Source organism: Ochotona princeps, chromosome 2 (genome assembly GCF_030435755.1).
Source record: "Ochotona princeps isolate mOchPri1 chromosome 2, mOchPri1.hap1, whole genome shotgun sequence".
In the NCBI taxonomy this organism is placed as follows: Eukaryota; Metazoa; Chordata; class Mammalia; order Lagomorpha; family Ochotonidae; genus Ochotona; species Ochotona princeps.
In genome coordinates this window covers 18,400,596-18,419,007 of record NC_080833.1, presented here as the reverse complement: position 1 = coordinate 18,419,007, position 18,412 = coordinate 18,400,596, and the positions used below count along the sequence as shown (strand labels likewise).

Sequence of the window (18,412 nt, the reverse complement as noted above, 5' to 3'; positions counted from 1 at the left end):
AGGGGGTAGGAAGTCATGACCTAAGTTGAACAGGTCCTGCTCTTCACGTACACCTGCTCCTTCTGCGCATCTTGAGCCATTCACCGTGTGGGGACAACAGGCTTCAGAGCTTAGGGAACTCACAAAAGCCAGATGTTGGTAACAGAAAGGTAAGAGGTCAGATTTCAAACTGTTTCCTTCCCCTCTGCCTTTGACCACAGCTCTCCAAGCAATGTCCAGTCCCAATGTGTATTTTTTTCCCCAAGATTTATTGATTTTTATTGGAAAGGCCGATTTACAGAGAAAGAGAGACTGAGAGAGAGCTTTCCATCTGCTGGTTCACTCCCCAAATGGCTGCAACAGCCGGAGCTGAGCTGATCCAAGGCCAGGAACCAGGAGCTTCTTCAGGGTCTCCCACATGGGTGCAGGCACCCAAGGACTGAAGTCTCAGGCAACAAGCAGGGAGCTAAATTGGGAGCAGCAGGTACACGAACTGACAACCATATGGGATGTTGATACTGCAGGCCGAGTCTTACTTGCTAAGCCACTGCACTAGCCCACCAATGTATATTGTTTCAGTTTTTAGGAGGCTGGTGCTGTGGCATAGCAAATAAACCTGCTGCCGGCAGTGCTGGCATCCCATATGGGCATGAGACTGAGTCTTGGCTATTCTATTACTGATCCAGCTCCCTGCTGGTGTGCCTGGGAAAGCAGAGGAAGATGGCCCAGACACTTAGGCTCCTGCCACCCATGTAGGAGACCCAGAAGCTCCTGGCTCCTGGCTTCAGACCAGCCCAACACTGGCCCTATCGGCTGTTTGGCGAATGAACCAATGGATGGAAAATCTTTCTCTTTATATCTCTGCCTTTCAAATAAATACATCTTTTTTTTTTTTAAATAAAGCTTTAATTCAAGGACAACATATCCAGAGAAAAGCATAAACAGTGAAAGTACAGCCTGATGAATGTTCACACAGTGAACACAACTCTCCACCCAGCTTCATGATGCAAAAGCAAAGCAGCATCAGTTTTCCAGGACTCTAGGTGCTGTGCCACAGCCAGTGAAGCTGCTCCCTGCAAGGCCAGCATCCCATACCGGAGAGCTGGTTTGTGAGATCCAGCTCCCTGCTAACCTGTCTGGGAATGCAGCACAGATAGTCCAACCACGTGGAAAACCTGGATGAAGTTCCAGGATCCTGGGTCCAGCCTGGCCCCGCCCTGGCTGTCTTAGCCGTTTGCAAAGAGAACCAAGAGATGCAACATTTTGGTCTCTTTCTTCTTCAAATAAAAATAAATAAATCTTTAAAAATATATATGTAGACAGATCCACTCTAGCAAAGCCTGGCTGTTCCCACACCACACCTTTGGTAATATCACGTTGCCTAACTCTGCACGGAGCACATTAAGCTTGAAATGCCAGGCTGAGAAGGAAATGAAACAGTGAAGTCAAAAGCTTTTTTTTTTCAATTCTCTTCCAACCAATGAAAACTCCTCACAAAGGTGAAAGTACTGCCTTCAAAAGTTGCACTTTGCCTCACTGGCGCCCCGCCCCGTAGGTAGGAGCAATCATCCAACCACAGGCCAACTGTTGTTATTACACTGCATTTTCAAGGCTGTCTATGATTGGTCGGCTAAGACAGCAACATTTGAATTTAAAGAGAAAAACCAAAACAACCCAGGGCTACTTCAATGAGGAAGATAAACCGTGTGGGCAGGGAAACCTCCAACTGGAGCCAGAGATTAGATGCTAAAAACCTGAGGTAGAGCCACTATGGTTCCCACAGTAGCTACTGTTACTATCGCTAATGTCTTCATTGAGAAATCACACTCTGTTTCTAAATAAAAGATGGGTTATGAAAAGGTGTAAAAAACATGTGAACCTGCTTTGCAAACATCAAAGGATTTCAAAAATTGCTAGTACATTTACTACAGTTTCGAACCCAAATTTTCACAAATCCCTTAAGTAGGAAGCAAAAATTTGCCTGTCCAAAAAGGGAGTACAAGGAGGTGGCAGCGACCAGCGTAGCCACAACTCCGATGCCCTCTTTGCTGCCCCGACCACATTGTGCTTTTGTCTCCCTGGCACCCCTCTGCTTTTGCCTGGGCCACCGAGCCTCTTCAAAAAGCAAAGAAAAAGGCTGGCCATCTGTCTTTTTTTGTAGGAGAAACAATGAACAGTCTCATACTATCAACTGAAAAACTGCACCCTCTCCAGCATCTTGCAGAGTCCACGATGTACACTGAGCCGAATGGAACAGAAGAATGGAGAACAAATCCCCTCACGCCATTCCCGCTCTCATACACAGAGCAAACAGCAGAACACGTTCAATTCCCGAGAACTTTCAATGCTGGAAATTCTAGAATTCAAATGCTTTTTTCTTAGCAGCAACTTGTATCTTGCTGAGTATCATTTAATAGTAAATGTGGAAACACCTCGTTTCACATTTCAGACCCTCTGTTTTATGCTCATGAAATCAAACACTACCCTAGAACCACAGAGCCACCAAAACAGCAAGGGAGAATTTTCAGGGTCCCCCATTTTTTTTGGTTGAAACTCACTTTATTTAAAAAAAAAAAAAAAAAAAAAACCCTGTCATGAACAATAAATTACAATCATTTCCCCCCTTTATAAATTCTTCATAAAATATATTTGACAATTTGAAAAGAAAATTTCAAAAGTTTGCTTTCATTTCTGAAGTGCTGATGACTCATTTTGTTGACCATTCTGTCATGCTGGTGAATTCTTTTGTAGCTGCTACAATAGTTTGATTGATAACATTTTTTTTTTACAATGAAAAACAACAACAACAAAAATAAACAGACCAGCAGAAAAGAACTGTGTGCTATTTATCAGACACGTTAACACTTTATCTTAATGACAAAGCATCCCTTAGCACCAAAAATCTACAGGAACCCCATCTAAGTGACAACTAGTGCAAAATAACATTCTAGAAACTAACTGTACAACCCCACATTTCAACTGGCCACAGCTGCCTATAAGATATTTGAAATATTTGGTCTTTTTTTTTTTTCCCATTAAGACAAATTTCATGAAACACTATAAACCATGGCAAGAGACTCTGTGAGGAGTAATTGTTTATTGAGTACCTATTATGGACAAGGCACTGTGCACAAGTTCTTGCTTTCATTTTTCCTCTAGCAAATATCCAGGAATTTCCATCTACGGATAAGCATCTTCCATTTCTTATTCCTGGTTGGACAGGCTGCCGTTTTATCAACTTAACCATTAGTGCTGAGCTCACATTAGGTACTTAATAAATACGTCTGAATGAAAGAAGACACTTTACTATCATTTTGCTTGGTTCATGGGCTACTTCAGAATACAAGGACTTGAGAAAATTCCAGAAGAAACCTCCTGATCCCCTCACACGCTTACCTCAAATGAAAGAAATAATTCCATTTCAAAGGCAAAATCTTTCCATTAAATGATTATCGTGAACACTTTTCAATGGAGCAGGACCAACAGTTACCTATTGGGGAAAGCGAGGCTCCACGCACGCTCTGGCACCACTGGCCGTGCCTTAGCGGGTACCGTGACACCTTTTCACTCCCAGGAACTCAGTCCGTGTTAAGTCGACTGATGGATCTGAGGGCCAGTGATCATGAGGTTCCAGTGTACTGCCACCTCTAATTTTCAAACACATTCTTCCATTTAACAGCTTTAAAGGGATGCTAAAATTTCTTCTTTTCCCATTCTTTTCAGTAAAGTCCCTCAGCCTGATTTTTAAGCTTCCAGATCAAGTTAGCATGTCGTCAGAAATTCTACATGCCCTGATATTTCTATGATGTTTTAACTTCTATTATCATTTGAATACATTTTAAGTGTGTGTGTGTGTGTGTGAGAAATGATATATTTTAGAAGTTGCGTAAGTTAAGAAAAAGAAAAGCTGTGATTACACACACTATTGACACTTTCACTTTTCTAACGCTGTTTGTTTTGACTTTGGACCAGGGCCTAGTGCTTTACAAAGAATAACTTAGGTATACTGTTAAGTCTATTCGATCTTAATGGCTAATGTTCTGTGTAAGGAAGGCAATTTTTCCTTAGATTTTAACTCTCTGCAATTACAGGAAACACAAAGTTAAAATGACACTGACTTCAACAGGAATAGTGGTCTGTTGTTTTTGACATAGGCGTACCAAATACATGAAAACAGAGTTGATGCTACAATATTTTAACCATCTACAAAACTGTAGAGGTATCATCTCTCACTTGATCAACGTTTAAAACCACCATATCATTGCCACATTAGCCTCCAAGTAGACAAGAGAAAACTAGCATTAAGTGCCAAAACAAGAGGAACTCTGGTAATTTGATTAAAGAGACCACATCGAGACAGGCCATGGAGCTCAATCGGTTTCTTCAACTTCATACATAGAGCATTAGAAGTCTTGAGACCAAAAATTAATACATCAGGTTCATACATCTATGATTGTTCAAACTTTTTTTTTTTGAAACACCAGAAGAATCCCGTATTCAGATTTGTGGTGGGTTGCAGACGTCAAGTGCAGACATGTCCCAGCGCAGTGGTTTTATTAGCCGCAGGAACACTCAGCTACCGAGAGAAGATACAACTGAGTCATCCCCGTCCTGGCCAGCCTGCCACCTAAGCCTGTGTGGCGAATGGGCTCGGGCAGCTACTGGGCACGGAGAGCTCAAACACGCCTCAGTAGCCCTGAACTGCTCAATTTCTTTTGTCTTTAATCAGGGTTAAGCTTTAGACTCTCCAAAATGAAGTTGTGTGATAGTATAAAAATAATAATGTTTTTTAAAAAAAACCCCAAACCTTAGTATGATTTCATTAGAGGGAATTGACGAGGTAGGGATGGGGAGGGAAGTTCTGTTTATTTTTCCATGACTGATTTCACCAGCAGGTCTTCAAAAACCCAAACCTACATCAAATAATTTAAGCAGAAGTGGCATTTTCCTCATATGGAATGCAAAATGCACACGTTCACATACTCTCATATACATAAATATATACATATATGCTTCCTTTACAAAGCTCCGAAGGCTGCATTACCAGCATGCGTGCCTCTTCCTCCGTGGAGATTCCTAACACTGATGAGGAATGTCTAAAACAGTTAGAGACATGGTTTCCAGGAAACTGGACTCTTCTCTTCTTGGCTCTTAAGACAATTTCCTGCCAAATGTCTACCAATGACCATTTAAAAGAGAATTACACTCACATTGGTGATACACATTTAAAACATTCATAAAACGGCCAGCTTGGATTTAAGAAAAATGAGGGGAAAAAAAAAAGGAAAACAAAACAAAAAACAAAACACCTCACAATAAAACCTAAACCCTTAAATGGTGGAGTTCAGCTTTTTGTATTCTTTTTTTTTTTCCAGCCACATAATGTTGAATCACTGTTAGAACAGAAGCAACGCACCATCCGAGATACTGGCAAACACTATGTCACGTTTCCCAGCTGCTATCTTTGAATGCAATTTGTACTAATCTGAGTTCTAGTTCAAAAGCGTCGGGACGATCCTGAGGGTTTGCAGCCAGCATTTCCTTAATGAGTTGCTTCATTCGCCCATTCATGGACTTCTTCTTCACGGGAATCAGAAGTTCCATTTTGGGGTTCTCCAGCAGCGCCTCCCCAACTGGCACGATCTCGGTCCCTTGTTTCACGTAACTCCCCAGGAGTTCTTTCTTCGTCTCTGTGTCTATGAATGTGATCCTTTCCAACATGGCCCAGATGATGATGCCCAGGGCAAAGATGTCGGCCTTCGCTGTGTAATGTCCTTCCCACACCTCGGGGGCCATGTAGAAATCCGTCCCACAGGCTGTGGAAAGGAAACACTTGTTTACGCTGACGGGTTCTTCTGGGTTTTGCCCAGAGGCAGAACACACTTTACTCAGACCAAAATCAGCCACTTTGAGTGTGGGTTCCAGGTCACTGGTATCCAACCTGCTCTGAGAAATTAGGATGTTATCTGGCTTAAGATCTCGGTGGATGATCTGGTTTTTATGCAAGAAAGCCAGGGCACTGCTCAGCTGAAGCATGAAGCTGGTGTTAGTTTTACGATTGGGTTTCCTGGACAAAAGATATTCGTTCATATCTCCTCCGTCACAAAAATCCATCACAAACCACAAATAATAGGCGCTTCTGGGATCAAAGGCAATCTCTCCTTTTAATGAAGTCTCTACAAGCTACAAGAGGGGAAAAAAAAGATGACAATCAACCGCACCAGTTACCCAGTTTAGTTACAGAAGAAGAGTAACTGATCAAAGGTTAAGTCTGTCTCCAGTTTTAAGTGGGAACTCCAGGAATACGTTATCTGGTGCTATTAGACGTGCATTTTAATTTTAAACTGTTACCTCATACCTAATGAATAAGCCCAGGGTTAAATTTTACTTAAAAATAGCTTTAGGGACTAGTGCTGTGGTATAATGTGTACCAGCCTCTCCCTACAGTGCTGGGATCCCATATGGGCATGGTTCGTGTCCCGGCTGCTCCACTTCCCATCCAGCTCTCTGCTTGTGGCCTGGGAAAGCAGTTGAGGACAGCCTAAAGCCTTGGGACCCTGCACCCACATGGCAGACCCAGAAGATCCTGGCTTCTAGCTTCATACCAGTCCTGCTCTGGGCACTGAGGCCATTTGAGGAGTGAACCAGTAGATGGAAGATCTGCCTCTCTCTCTGTCTCTGCCTTTCAAATAAATAAATCTTTTTAAAAACTGCTTAATTTGTGAGGCTGCCACTGCGGCCTGGTGGGTTATACCAGCATGCTATAAGAGCACTGGTTCCAGTCCTAACTGCTCCACTTGGATCTAGCTAATGCACTTGCAAAAGCAGTAGAAGATGGCCCAACTGCCTGGATCCCTGCATCCATGTGGGAGACGCAGAAGGAGTTCCTGGCTTGAGCCTGGCCCAGACGGTCTGTGGGCGCATTTGGCGAGTGAACCAGTGGATGAAGGATCTTTCTCTTTCTCTCCATAACTAGCTTTATTTGGAAACTGTCCAACTATATGCACACAAGTCAACAGAACAAAATTCTTATCACAATTCATGAAAACATTAAAATACGGGTGGATCGTGCTTTAAAAGTATCTGTTGTGTGGTATTTTATTTAAATTGAATAGGAAAAAAAGAAAGAAAGAGAAAGAAACCTGGAGTGTTGCTGAAGAGTGATTGATTTGATAATTTCCTGTTTAAATCTCCTGGTACTTCCTCTTGCTTTCTGGGGGGTGAGAGTGGGGGCTGTAGCTAGGAGCATGGCCTCTCATCATGTCTGCTACTGCTCCTTGGGGTACAACCCAAGCTCTTCACCCAGGGCCAGACCTGTGTGCTCTGACACCCACTGATTCTTCCGGCTGCATCTAAATCAACTCTCCCTGCACTCGCTATTTTCTTTCAACCCCTAAAACGCTTTTCGTTTTTCGCTTCAAGACTTTGTGTATCCAGGTCTTCACGGTTGGGAAGTTTTCCTCACTCACTGACCTAGCTACTGCCTCGTCTCTCTACAAATTTTAGTTAAAAAAAATTTTTTTTAAAACATTCATTTGAAAGGCAGAGTGAGGGCTTGGCGGCGTGGCCTAGTGGCTAAGGTCCTCGCCTTGATCCCATATGGCCGCTGGTTCTAATCCCGGCAGCTCCACTTCCTCTCTGTCTCTCCTCCTCTCAGTGTATCTGCCTTTGTAATAAAAATAAAAGAAATCTTAAGAAAAAAAAAAAAAAAGAAAGGCAGAGTGAGAAAGACAGACACACACACACACACACACACACACAGAATTTTCCATCTACTGATTCACTGCCCAAACGCCCATGCCAAGGGCAGGGATTTTATCTGGCTCTCCTGTGTTAGCGGCAGGAACCCAAATACTTGGACCCTCATTTGCTGCCTCCTGGGCATGTAGTCAGCAAATATGGAGTGGTCGGGATTTGAACTAAGCACTGTAATGTGGATGTCTCAGGCAGCAGCTTCGCCTGATGTGCCGCGATGCCGACCCCAGTTAACTCTGAAATTCCAGTACTGGGGCTGGCACTGGGACACAGCCGGTGAAGCCACCACTTGTTATGCTAGCACTCCATGTTGGGAGCGCTGGTTCTAGTCCTGGCTGTTCTACCTCTGCTCTAGCTGCCTGCTCCTGTGGCTAGGGAACAAGAGGAGGATGGCCTAGGCGCTCAGGTTCCTGACACCCAGGCAGAACCAGCAAGTACAAGATTCTCTCATTCTCTCTGTCTGTAACTCTGCTTTTCAAATAGATACAATTTAAAATTAAAAAGTGAGAATTCTAAGTTCTTAATGTTTAGCTTGGCTTATCCCTGGCTGTTGTGGCCATTTGGGGAATAAATCATCGGTGGGAAGATCTGTCTCTGTATCACTCTGTATTTCCAATCACTCAATAACAGAACATGAGCCTAGTGTTATATTTTATTGGGTTTCTTTTTATATGTTCCTACACCATCCTTTACTTCTCACCTATGACGCAGACTGGCCATTAACCTTTATGCATGACATTGTGCCACCTGTGAATACTTCTCTGTTTTCCCTCTAGGTGAGGCTTTTAGCTCCCAGGAACTGATTAAGTAACTCCCAGGACAACATAGAAGAAAATTAAGATTTGTTCACAGAATGGAGACGAACACACACAGGGTCTCTGGTCACAGTCTGTCTTGAGCAGCTGTAAATACCTGTTGCTTGTACGAGATGTCAACTTAAGAGAGAAGGTGCTTGGTCAGTGTATTGATGAAAGTCAACTAAGTCCACACATAAGACAATCTGAACACTGGCATCAATCCCTGACTACTCCTCAAGGGCTGAGCAGCAGCTGCACGTTATCTCTGCTCTGACAGCTCCGCTGGAGGGCTGAGATCATGACTCATGTTGTACAGGCTTGACACACATTGGGCCTGGTGGTTAACGCGCAGCTAGGGCCAGCTGCATCCCATGGCACAGGGCCTAGGTTTGAGTTCTGCTCTGCTCTGGATTCCAGCTTTCTTCTTCTATTTTCTTTTTAAAAGATTTATTTATTTTTCACTTAAGAGTTACAGAGAGAGAGAGACAGAGAGAGTGTGTGTGTGAGAGAGAGAGAGAGAGAGAGAAAGAAACAGAGAGAGAGAGATCGAGAGATCTTCTTTCCACTGTGTCACTCTCCAAATGGCCAAAATGGCCAAAATGGCAACAGATAGGCTGGTCTAAATTCGGAAGCCAGAGATTCTTCCAGGTCTCCCACCTGGGTGCAGAAGCCCAAGGATCTGGGCTGTCCTTCCCTGCTTTTCCAGGCCACAAGCAAGGAGCTGGACTTGAAGTGCAATAGCCGGGACTAGAATCAGCACCACGGGTGGAGGACTAGCCACTGCACCAGCCAGTTTTTGTTCATGATCACCCTGGCAAGTTAACAGTGATGGCTAATAGCTCTGTCAAATGCCTATCCCTCCTCACACATGGTTTCATCAGGCTTTAAAAAAGTGTTTTAGGGGCTGGCGCCAAGGCTCAAGAGGCACCAGCTTCGCTGCTCCACTTCCCACCGAGCTCCCTGCTTGGGGCCTGGGAAAGCAGCGGAGGACGGCCCAAACCCTTGGGACCCTGCACCCGTATGGGAGACCCTAAAGAAGCTCCAGGTTCCTGGCTTTGGATCAGCTCAGCTCCGGCCACTGTGACCATTTGGGTTGTGAATCAGCGAGTGGGTGGAAGATTTTTCTCTCTGTTCTTTTCTTTGTAAATCTACCTTCCCAATCAAAATAAATAAATCTTAAAAGAAAGTGTTTTAGGAACCGGCATTGTGGTATAGCAAGGTAAGCCTCTGCCTGAGATGTCAAAAACCCATGTGGGTGCCAGTTTGAGTCCCAGTTGTTCTCACTACCAATTCAGCTCCTTGCTAATATACATGGGAAGGCAGCAGAAGCTGGCCTAAGTACTTGGGCCCCAGCTCTTACATGGGAGACACAGATGAAGCTCTGGGTTCCTGGCTCTGGTCCGGCCCAGCCCACTGTGGACATTAAAGGAGTAAACCAAGAAATAGAAGATTCTAATCCTCTCTCTGTGTAATTCTGTCTTTCAAAATTAAAAGTGGAATTTATTTTAGAAAAAATGTCTTATATGCAAAATTCCCAGAGTCAGTTACCTCTTAAAACTGTAAAGGATCAGCTAGTGCCCAGTTACGACAATGGCTGCTAGGTCTACAGTCAGCCCTGAGCTATATGTGCAAATGTCTGCTCTGCTGGCACAAAAGACCGGATGCATCTCAGCCTGCAAGTTCAGCAAAAGTTTATCCCTCTAGAGGAAATGTGGGAAAAAGAATTTCAATGTTTCTCAAGCAAGGCAACTTACAAAATAAGCACTTTTACAAAAGTAAATAAAGGCCTGGCACGGTGGCCTCATGGTCAAAATCCTCGCCTTGCATGCACCAGGATCCCATATGGGCGCCGGTTCTAATCCCCGCAGCTCACTTCCCATCCAGCTCCCTGCTTGTGGTCTGGGAAAGCAGTAGAGGACGGCCCAAAGCCTTGGGACCCTGCACCCATGTGGGAGACCTAGAAGAGGCTCCTGGCTCCTGGCTTCAGATCAGCACAGCTCTGGCCATTGCGGTCACTTGGGGAGTGAATCATCGGATGAAGATATTCCTCTCTGTCTCTCCTCCTCTCTGCATATCTGTCTTTGCAATAAAAATAAATGTATACTTTTTAAAAAGTAAATAAAATAAATATAGGCTTAATGTTCTTGACAGTCCCTGTTGTAAGACAGCAAACAGCGCACGCAGAGCTAAGTTATGGATTCAGGTTGTCATCATACAATGAAACATGCAAATTTTTTCTATAAAGATTTGTTTATTTATTTGAAAGTCAGAGTTAACACATACAGGAGACAGAGAGTTTCTCTATCTGTTGGCTCACTCCCCGATTGGCCACAATGGCCAGAGCTGGACTGATCCAAAGCTGAGAGCTGGCAGCTTCTTTGGGGTCTCCCATGTGGGTACAGGGTCCCAAGGACCGGGGCCAGCCTCTGCTGCTTCCCCAGGCGCATTTGCAGAGAGCTAGATTGAAAGTAGAGCAGTGGAGACTCAAACCAGCACCCAGATGAGCCACTGGAGCTTCAAGCAGCAGCATAACCTTCTATGCCACAATACTGGCTGTGAAAAAAAAAAAAAAAGAAACCTACAAGTTTAAGATTTATTTATTTTTACTGCAAAGTCAGATATACAGAGAGGAGGAGAGACAGAGGGGAAGTTCTTCTGTCCAATGATTCATTCCCCAAGTGACCGCAATGGGCGGTGCTGAGCTGATTCGAAGCCAGGAGCCCAGAGCTCTTCCAGGTCTCCCACGTGAGTGCAGGGTCCCAAGGCTTTGGGCCATCCTCAACTGCTTTCTCAGGCCACAAGCAGACAGCTGGATGGGAAGTGAGCTGCCGGGATTAGAACTGGTGCCCATATGGGATTCTGGTGCACACAAGGCAAGGACTTTAGCTGCTAGGCCACTGCCTCGGGCCCAACTTGCAGGTTTCTTATATCATCTTTTTTCTTTGTTATTCCTACTCTAAAACCTTTCATTTTGTTTAACGATAAAGTCTGTTTTAATTCTGAATTTAGAGATACAAGGAAACTTATGTGCTTCACCAAGAACAGCTATATCCATGGACTAACTAGCTATGTTTATTATACACACACATACATATACACAGATATATATATATATATATATATATTTCAGTGTTTATTTACTTTGATCTAGCTGGAAGGCAGAAAGAGACAAAGAAACAGATATTTCATCTGCTGGCTAAACCCCAATGCTTACAACAGCCAGGCCTGTGCCAGGCCATAGCCAGGAGCACGGACCTCCATGTGGGTCCCATGGGCGGCAGAGGTGTAAGCACTTGGACCATCCTCTGACGGTTCCCAGGGTGCACTAACAGGAAGCTAGATCCAAAGGAGAGTCTTCTAGACTCCAACCAGCGCTCTAGCCCGGCACTCCAAGCAGAGCCTTAATCCACTGCACAACACCAGCCCCTCACTAACCATGTTTTCAGTATCGTTTCTACACACTGAAAAAGAGCTAGTGGGGATTTTGGTTTGTGTCTCCCACATGTCCTCCCTGGGTCCACAGAAGAGTAATCAGGGAGTCAGGACAGCAAAGGCTTTAACTGCTGGAGGTCCTTGGGTTCAGACCCCGCAGGCTCTGTGACTCTGGTGCGTCTCTGTCCCAGGTCTTGGGTTCCTGACTCATCGTGGAGACACCAGAGTTTTCCTCACAGGATCGTCTTCCAGCACTGCCATGAAGACAGCACAGAGCACAGGCCCAGGTGCGGACAGACCCCATGTTAACACACACAGGTGCTCATCGTGGGTCATCCAAATGAACAGGAATGGATTCTTAATTAGTTAAGGAGCCACATAATCCTCTAAAACAGCCAAAGTTTATGTTCAAACTGTTGATTTATGCAAGAGATGTTTAATTACCCCTGGATACAGCTATGGATTGTGGAGTTTTTCCTTCTGTTCTATCTTCAGTTCCCAAACAAATGATATCCAAGTAGACCTGAGACTCCAGTCCCGGGCACGTCCCTGGGCCCTACCTTGCCTCATTTCTGTGGAGACTCTCCAGTTCCCAGGCACAACAGGTGGCCAGCACTATTTTTAGGTTTGTGCATCACACGATTAAATAAAACATTGTTTTAAGCAAACATCTAGTCCAGCGCTGGCAGACCCTCATCTCCTCTGAGCCATCAAACCTGTGTGCTGAGAGGGAGACGTTCTGACCCCTGCTTTCCCCTTCCCCGTGACTCATGTCATTCTGTGTGTCCAACATCGCTTCTACTTCCCCGTCAGGGACACGTACCTGTAGGTAAAGGGAAGAGTTCGAGCCGTGGGACATCTTCTGCACCATCCCATCTTTCTGTAGGATGCACTCCTCCAGGTGGATCACATTGGGGTGCTGGCTCTTAATACTGCTGAGCGCCCAGAACTCCCGAAGTGCCAGTTCCACGTTTTCAGGTGCGTGGCATCTAATCTTCTTCACGGCCACCCGAGCAGAGGTCTTCCTGATGACCGCCTCGTACACCACCCCGTAACTGCCTCGGCCGACCTCCCGTATTAGATCGTACTTTGGCTGGCTACTCACCATCTTCGAGGTCGAGGTTTCTGGAAGAAAAAAAAAAGGCAAAGTGATGTAAATCAACTAGCTTCTATTTTTAGGGGGGAAGGGGATTTAGTTATCGTCTGTCTCACTGTGTGTGCTGCTTGAATGATATTTACTATACCTTGGGCAAATATAACAATAATTCTACTAACAATCATACTGTACTTACTGGTAGTAAGAACTGTTAGAAGCACTTTCTAATATTAAAATCACTTGCTTCTCACCCTGGCTTGTTCATTTTAGAGCTGAGTGAACTAAGTACGGGGAGACATGCACAAGGTTGGACGACTAGGAACGGCCAACTTGAAACCAGGCTAACCCGCTCAAACGGCCACGACTTTAAGCACTGCGACACTGATGCTTTTAGGAGTTTCTTTGAAACATTATGGTTAAAAATAAATTCCAGAGTTTGGTATTCTTATTTATTGAGCCTGGAAAACACCCAAGGAAGCAAAATTCTAGCTCCTTAAGCCTAATTTACATAAAAGACGTAAAAAAAAAAAAGCACAAAATCCTCACAGAAATACAAACACTTGGCTTTTGCTCAAGGATTGAGAGTGAACCAATCAGAACATAAAATGCTTAAATGGTTTTATGATTTAAGAGGCTGGGCCCTGCGCCATGGGCTGTCCTTCACCTGGCGCACCTGCACCCACGCAGTGGCTGCTCCACTTCCCTCCCAGTTCCCAGTTTCCTAAGGCCCAGGAAAGCGGCGGAGGCTGGGGGAGACCCTGAAGCAGCTCCTGGCTTCGAATCAGATCGACTTTGGCCATTGTGGCCTTTGGGAAGTGAACCAGAAGAGGGAAGATCCTCCTGTTTCTCCTTTTTTCTGTAACTGCTTTAAAAAAAAAGTTTTTATTTGCAAGAAACGGCTAAGGCATGTATGTTCATGTTAATTCTGCTTGCTATTGTTATCTTACTAAATAAGTGAAAAAGTTCCTTTACAAACACAGTAAGCTGCTTAAAACACAGGTACTTTTTGTTAACAATATTTAGTTCTTTTTGTTTTGTTTTGATTTACTTTATTGAAAGGCAGAATGACAGAGAGGACCAGATCACCCATTAGCTGGTTCACTCCCCAAATGCGTGCACTGTTCCGAGCTGGGTCAGCCTGGACCCCTTTCTCGGTCTCCCACGTGAGTGTTAGGTGGCCAATTATTTGGGCCACCATGCACTGCCTTTCCAAGTGCGTTAGCAGGCAGCTGGTTTGGGATGAGGGGTAGTCAGACTTCGCACTCCGAAAGGGAATACCAGCGCGCCCCTAGCTCAAGGTCATTTCGTCCACAAAAAATATCCCTATAATACCAAGCGGGCCCTCTGAAGGAGTTTTTGGGAATTCAACTCGATAAAGTGACGTAAAGGCGGGAGCGATGGCCCCTCCATTCGTATTCACGTGCTGGAGAGAGAAGGCGCCAAGGCTGCCTTCTCACGCTGCAAGAAGTGTCTGGATCCTAACGAGGCTCAAGAACGCATTCTGCTATTTAGGCTGTCACCAAGTGAGACCACATGGCTGCCTGTGTCCACACGGAAACAAAAAGGTGCCGGCCCTCCAACCGGAGCCGTGGGGAACTGCCGCTTTGGGGCCTAGGATGGACGGAATCACGGACAGCGGCTTCTGAGATTGCTGGAGGTCCCGCTTCTCCCCTGGCCAGATGCCCTTCCAAACCCGCTCCAGGTCCTGAGCGCAACCCCGGGCCCCCGCGCCCAGCCTTCCCTGCCCTCTGTGGGGGCCGCCCGCCACTCCCCCCGGCCCACGCACCCTTTCCACAGTCGATAGACTCCCCAGTGGAAAGGGCGCCTGTCCGGGCCAGGAGGAGGGAGGCAGCTTCGGAAAGCTCTAGGCTGCCCCGCTCCCCGGACTCCACGGTGATGCGCCCCGAGCGGCCCCAAGCGCCCGGGGACCGGCCTCTCCCCGGCCCGCGCGCCCGCCGCCCCGGCCGTGCACCTGCAAGGGCCCGGGAAGGGCCACTCGGAGCCAGAGGTGTTGCCCAACGCAGCCCCTTCAGGCCGTGCTCATTGGCCAGGTTATCTGGCCCTCCCCTTCCGCGGCCACCTCCTGAGGAAGGCCCGAGGGGGCTCCTCCAGAGACCCTGCCCCTCCCCGAGGAACCGGCACTGCCACCGCCTCGACTGCCCGGGACTGAAGGCTTGGGTGGAGGCCCTGGCGGGGAGAGGAGGAAGGAGGCCGCAGCTGGGGCCGCCGGCCTGAGCGCACGGGCCTTGCATGGCCGAACTCGGCTGACAGGTCTGCGCCAGGTCTCCGGCGGCGGGAGGCCCCGGCAGGGCCGTGCGGCGATGCAGCCGGGCCTCTGGGCCATGCCGCAGAGCCAGCTTTACCTCAGGGCAGCCACCGCCGCTGCTTCTCCCTCTCGCGGGCTCTGCAGGCCGCCATTATCGGGCAGCTCGCGCCTCCGCCGCCGCGGCCTCCAGTCAGAGGGCGCCGCGCGCCCCCGCGCTGCGCGGACACACCCCCGGCGCCGGTCCCGCCCCGGCGCCGCCCCCCTCCGGCTTTCCGTAGCGCGAACCGGGGCGCGCGCCCTCCCCGCCTCGCGCCCTCCGCGCCTCGCCGCTGCAGCCGCCGCGGAACCCCGGGTGCGGGAGCCGCGCGCTCTGCAGAGCGCACCACTGGCGCGCCTCTCCGCAGGGGTGGCCGGGCTCGGGAGTGGGGCCTCCGCCCTCGGTGGGGCTCGAAGCCGTAGGTCCGGGCCCGGTGGTGCGCGCACGGCCGGCTGCGGCCTCCCTCCCCACAGTCCTACCGAGCCGTGGGATGCTGGTGTGTGGGGGTCGCTGGGGACGGACGCCTGAAGCATCTTCTTGGACGCGGGGCCGGGGATGCCTGCGGGACGCGGAGCTCGGCTGCGGGAGAGGCGCGACTTAGACGCGGAGGCCTTGGCGTCCGCCCCGCCGGGAGCGAGGCTGCCCCCTTTTGTCCGAGTAACTGAGCCCTGTTGCCCGGTGCTGCGGTAGCCCGGGCGGCGATGCGACCATCTGGGAAGACGCTGTCCCCTGCCCCGCCGCGCGGTGGTATCTCCCTTAAAGACGCCGGCGCCTCATTGTTCTCGGGCGGCGGGGAGTCGGGGCCTGCGGCGTCCACACCTGATTGCGGGGCCCTGGCGCTCTCTGGTGGAGAGGGCCGGAGTCCCGGCAGGAGGGCGCGCGGGGGACAGTTCGCCGACCTAGCCAACCGGACCGGGATTGACTGTGGAGCCTGCCAGTTCTCTTTCAGATGGAGCGGTCTCCGGAGTGGGTGGGATGCCCTGCGGCTGTCACTCAGTTCGGCCTTTAGTACGGAGCCGCAGGCGCCCTCCGGACACCTCTTATCCCATCTGCACCTGCCGTGTCTTACGGGAAGCAAAGTGCTGGCTACTTCTTCTGCACTCAGAGCACCTGCCCAGCTCGGTTGCCCGCTTTCCCTAACGGGCCTTCTGCTGAGAATGGCACTGGGTTAGGGCTTTTTCCGTTTGAAGATTCTTTGAAAACCAGTTACGCACACACCACATACATGTCTTTCATGCATTGGTACCCTCCCCAAGTGGATCTCATAGTGAGGACTGGGTTAGGAGACAGTCAGCCGACTTCATCCTGGTTTCATAAGGACGGAAGCCCAAGTACTTTCGCAGGTGCAATTACAGGCTAGCGGAGCCGCAGGGACGCACAGGCGGGGGCTTTTTACTAACTTTGTTCTTGCACGTGGGGAAACAGACTTTTGCCTCATCTGGCCAAGTCACTGGCATTGAATACCCACTGCTTTGGTGTGCACAACCCCCTCTCCTAGGCTCGGACTTTTGTGCCAGCTAAGTACCGGTCTTCATGGCTGGGAGTATTCACGTACTCAGTAAGACTCGTTCCTCCCAGCTGGAAAGAAAAGTGGGAGGATTCTGTGTAAATGGCCTTCTGCTGGTTCATTCCCTAGATGGCTGCAGTGACCATAGCTGCGTGGATCAGGAGCCTCCTCTGGGTCTCCCACGAGGGTGCAGGGTCCCAAGGCTTTGGGCCGTCCTCGACTGCTTTCCCAGGCCACAAGCAGGGAGCTAGATGGGAAGTGGAGCTGCCGGGGCAATTCCTCCCATATGGAATGCTGGCGTTTGCAAGGGGAGGATTAGCCAATTGGAGCCATTGGCCCCACTGCTCACTGTTGCCACGTGTGGGCCAGGCTGCCTCCCACACGGGCGGGAGAGATCCAATCATGTGAGCCATTGCCCTCAGCCTTCTGGGGTTACATTCCCTAGAATCGGGAATAGAATTGGAACTGGAACCCAGTTTGAGTTCCCACTTCACTTCCAGTCCAGCTTCCTGCCAGTGTGCACTCTATAGTTCACGTACTTGAGTCCCTGCCACGCATGGCCCTGGATGTTGGCTTCAGCCTGGCTCAGTCCTGGCTGTTGTAGGTATTTGGGGAATGAACCAGCAGGTGGGAACTCATCCCCTCTGAGTCTCTGCCTTTCAGATGAGTAAATCACTTATTAAATAAAAAAGGTGATCTGGAAGAATAAATCCTGAGACTCCCATGAATGTACTTGCTTACATAGTTACTGTTTGGGGACATTGCCAATGTTTTGCATGATTATCAAAGTTCAGTTAAAAAAAGGCACTTCATGGGGCTGGGCTGACAGTGCTAAACCTCGCTTGCACTTCTGATATCCCATAGGGATGATGGTTTGAGTCCAGGCTGCTCTACTTTTGATCCGGGTACCCGCTAATGTGCCTGGGAGAGCAGTGGGGGATGGCCCAAGTGCTTGAGCCACTGCACCCGTGTGGGAGACCTGGAAGAAGCTCCTGGCTCCTGGCTTCTGGACTGGCCCATCTCTGTCCACTGTGGCCGTTTTGGAAGTGAGCCAGTGGATAGAAAATTCTCTCTGTTTCTCCTCTCTGTGTAACTCTGTGTTTCAAATAAAAGATTTTTTAAAAAAGGCACTCCGTATATGTTAAAAACTTTTTTTCCTATTTAAATTTTTTTTTGTTTTTTACAATCTTTACATAGTTAATTAGGGCAAAAAGGTTCAAGGGCTACAGGAAAGTGGTAAGACTATAATTTCCACGGTTTTTTTTTCCTATATCTGGGGCAAAGGGGGAGGTAAAAGGTAAAAAATATTATTTGAAAGCAGAGTTAGAAAGAGAGCTTCATCCACTGGCTCACACCTCCAGTATCTGCAAAGGCCAAGGCTGGGCCGGCCGAAGCCAGGAGCTTCATCCGGGTTTCCCTCTCTTCTGTTACTTTCAAATAAGTAGATGTATAATAAGGGAGGTAAGTGAACCATGTGCATACCAGATTGGTGACATGATTCTAGAGAGAAAGTCTCGTTAAGTGGATTTGTAGGTTTTTGACT

The 18,412-nt window shown here is 48.0% G+C and overlaps 1 protein-coding gene across 2 annotated transcripts; it reads right to left on the bottom strand.

The window, feature by feature from the left end:
- Window positions 1-4,048: 4,048 nt before the first annotated feature.
- On the bottom strand, window positions 4,049-16,027 carry PDIK1L (PDLIM1 interacting kinase 1 like). 2 transcript variants are annotated; one of them, XM_058677206.1, is made up of 3 exons: window positions 15,842-16,027; window positions 12,787-13,088; window positions 4,049-6,162 (listed from the first exon to the last, which is right to left on the bottom strand). In XM_058677206.1, the coding sequence occupies exons 2-3, from the start codon at window positions 13,069-13,071 to the stop codon at window positions 5,422-5,424; spliced, it is 1,026 nt and encodes a 341-aa protein (XP_058533189.1). In that variant the 5' UTR covers window positions 13,072-13,088; window positions 15,842-16,027; the 3' UTR covers window positions 4,049-5,421. The 2 variants fall into 2 exon arrangements, with proteins under 2 accessions (XP_058533189.1, XP_004592286.1); XM_004592229.4 differs by lacking the exon at window positions 15,842-16,027 and adding an exon at window positions 15,423-15,573.
- Between the last annotated feature and the right edge of the window lie 2,385 nt (window positions 16,028-18,412).

What these genes read in the sequence shown, in the direction of transcription:
- PDIK1L (XM_058677206.1), bottom strand. Translation starts at nt 13,071, where the DNA reads ATGGTGAGTAGCCAGCCAAAGTACGATCTAATACGGGAGGTCGGCCGA. An exon ending in ACTCTTCCCTTTACCTACAG is followed by an intron (nt 6,163 to 12,786) that starts GTACGTGTCCCT and finishes CCCCTCTTGTAG; the next exon opens with CTTGTAGAGACTTCATTAAA.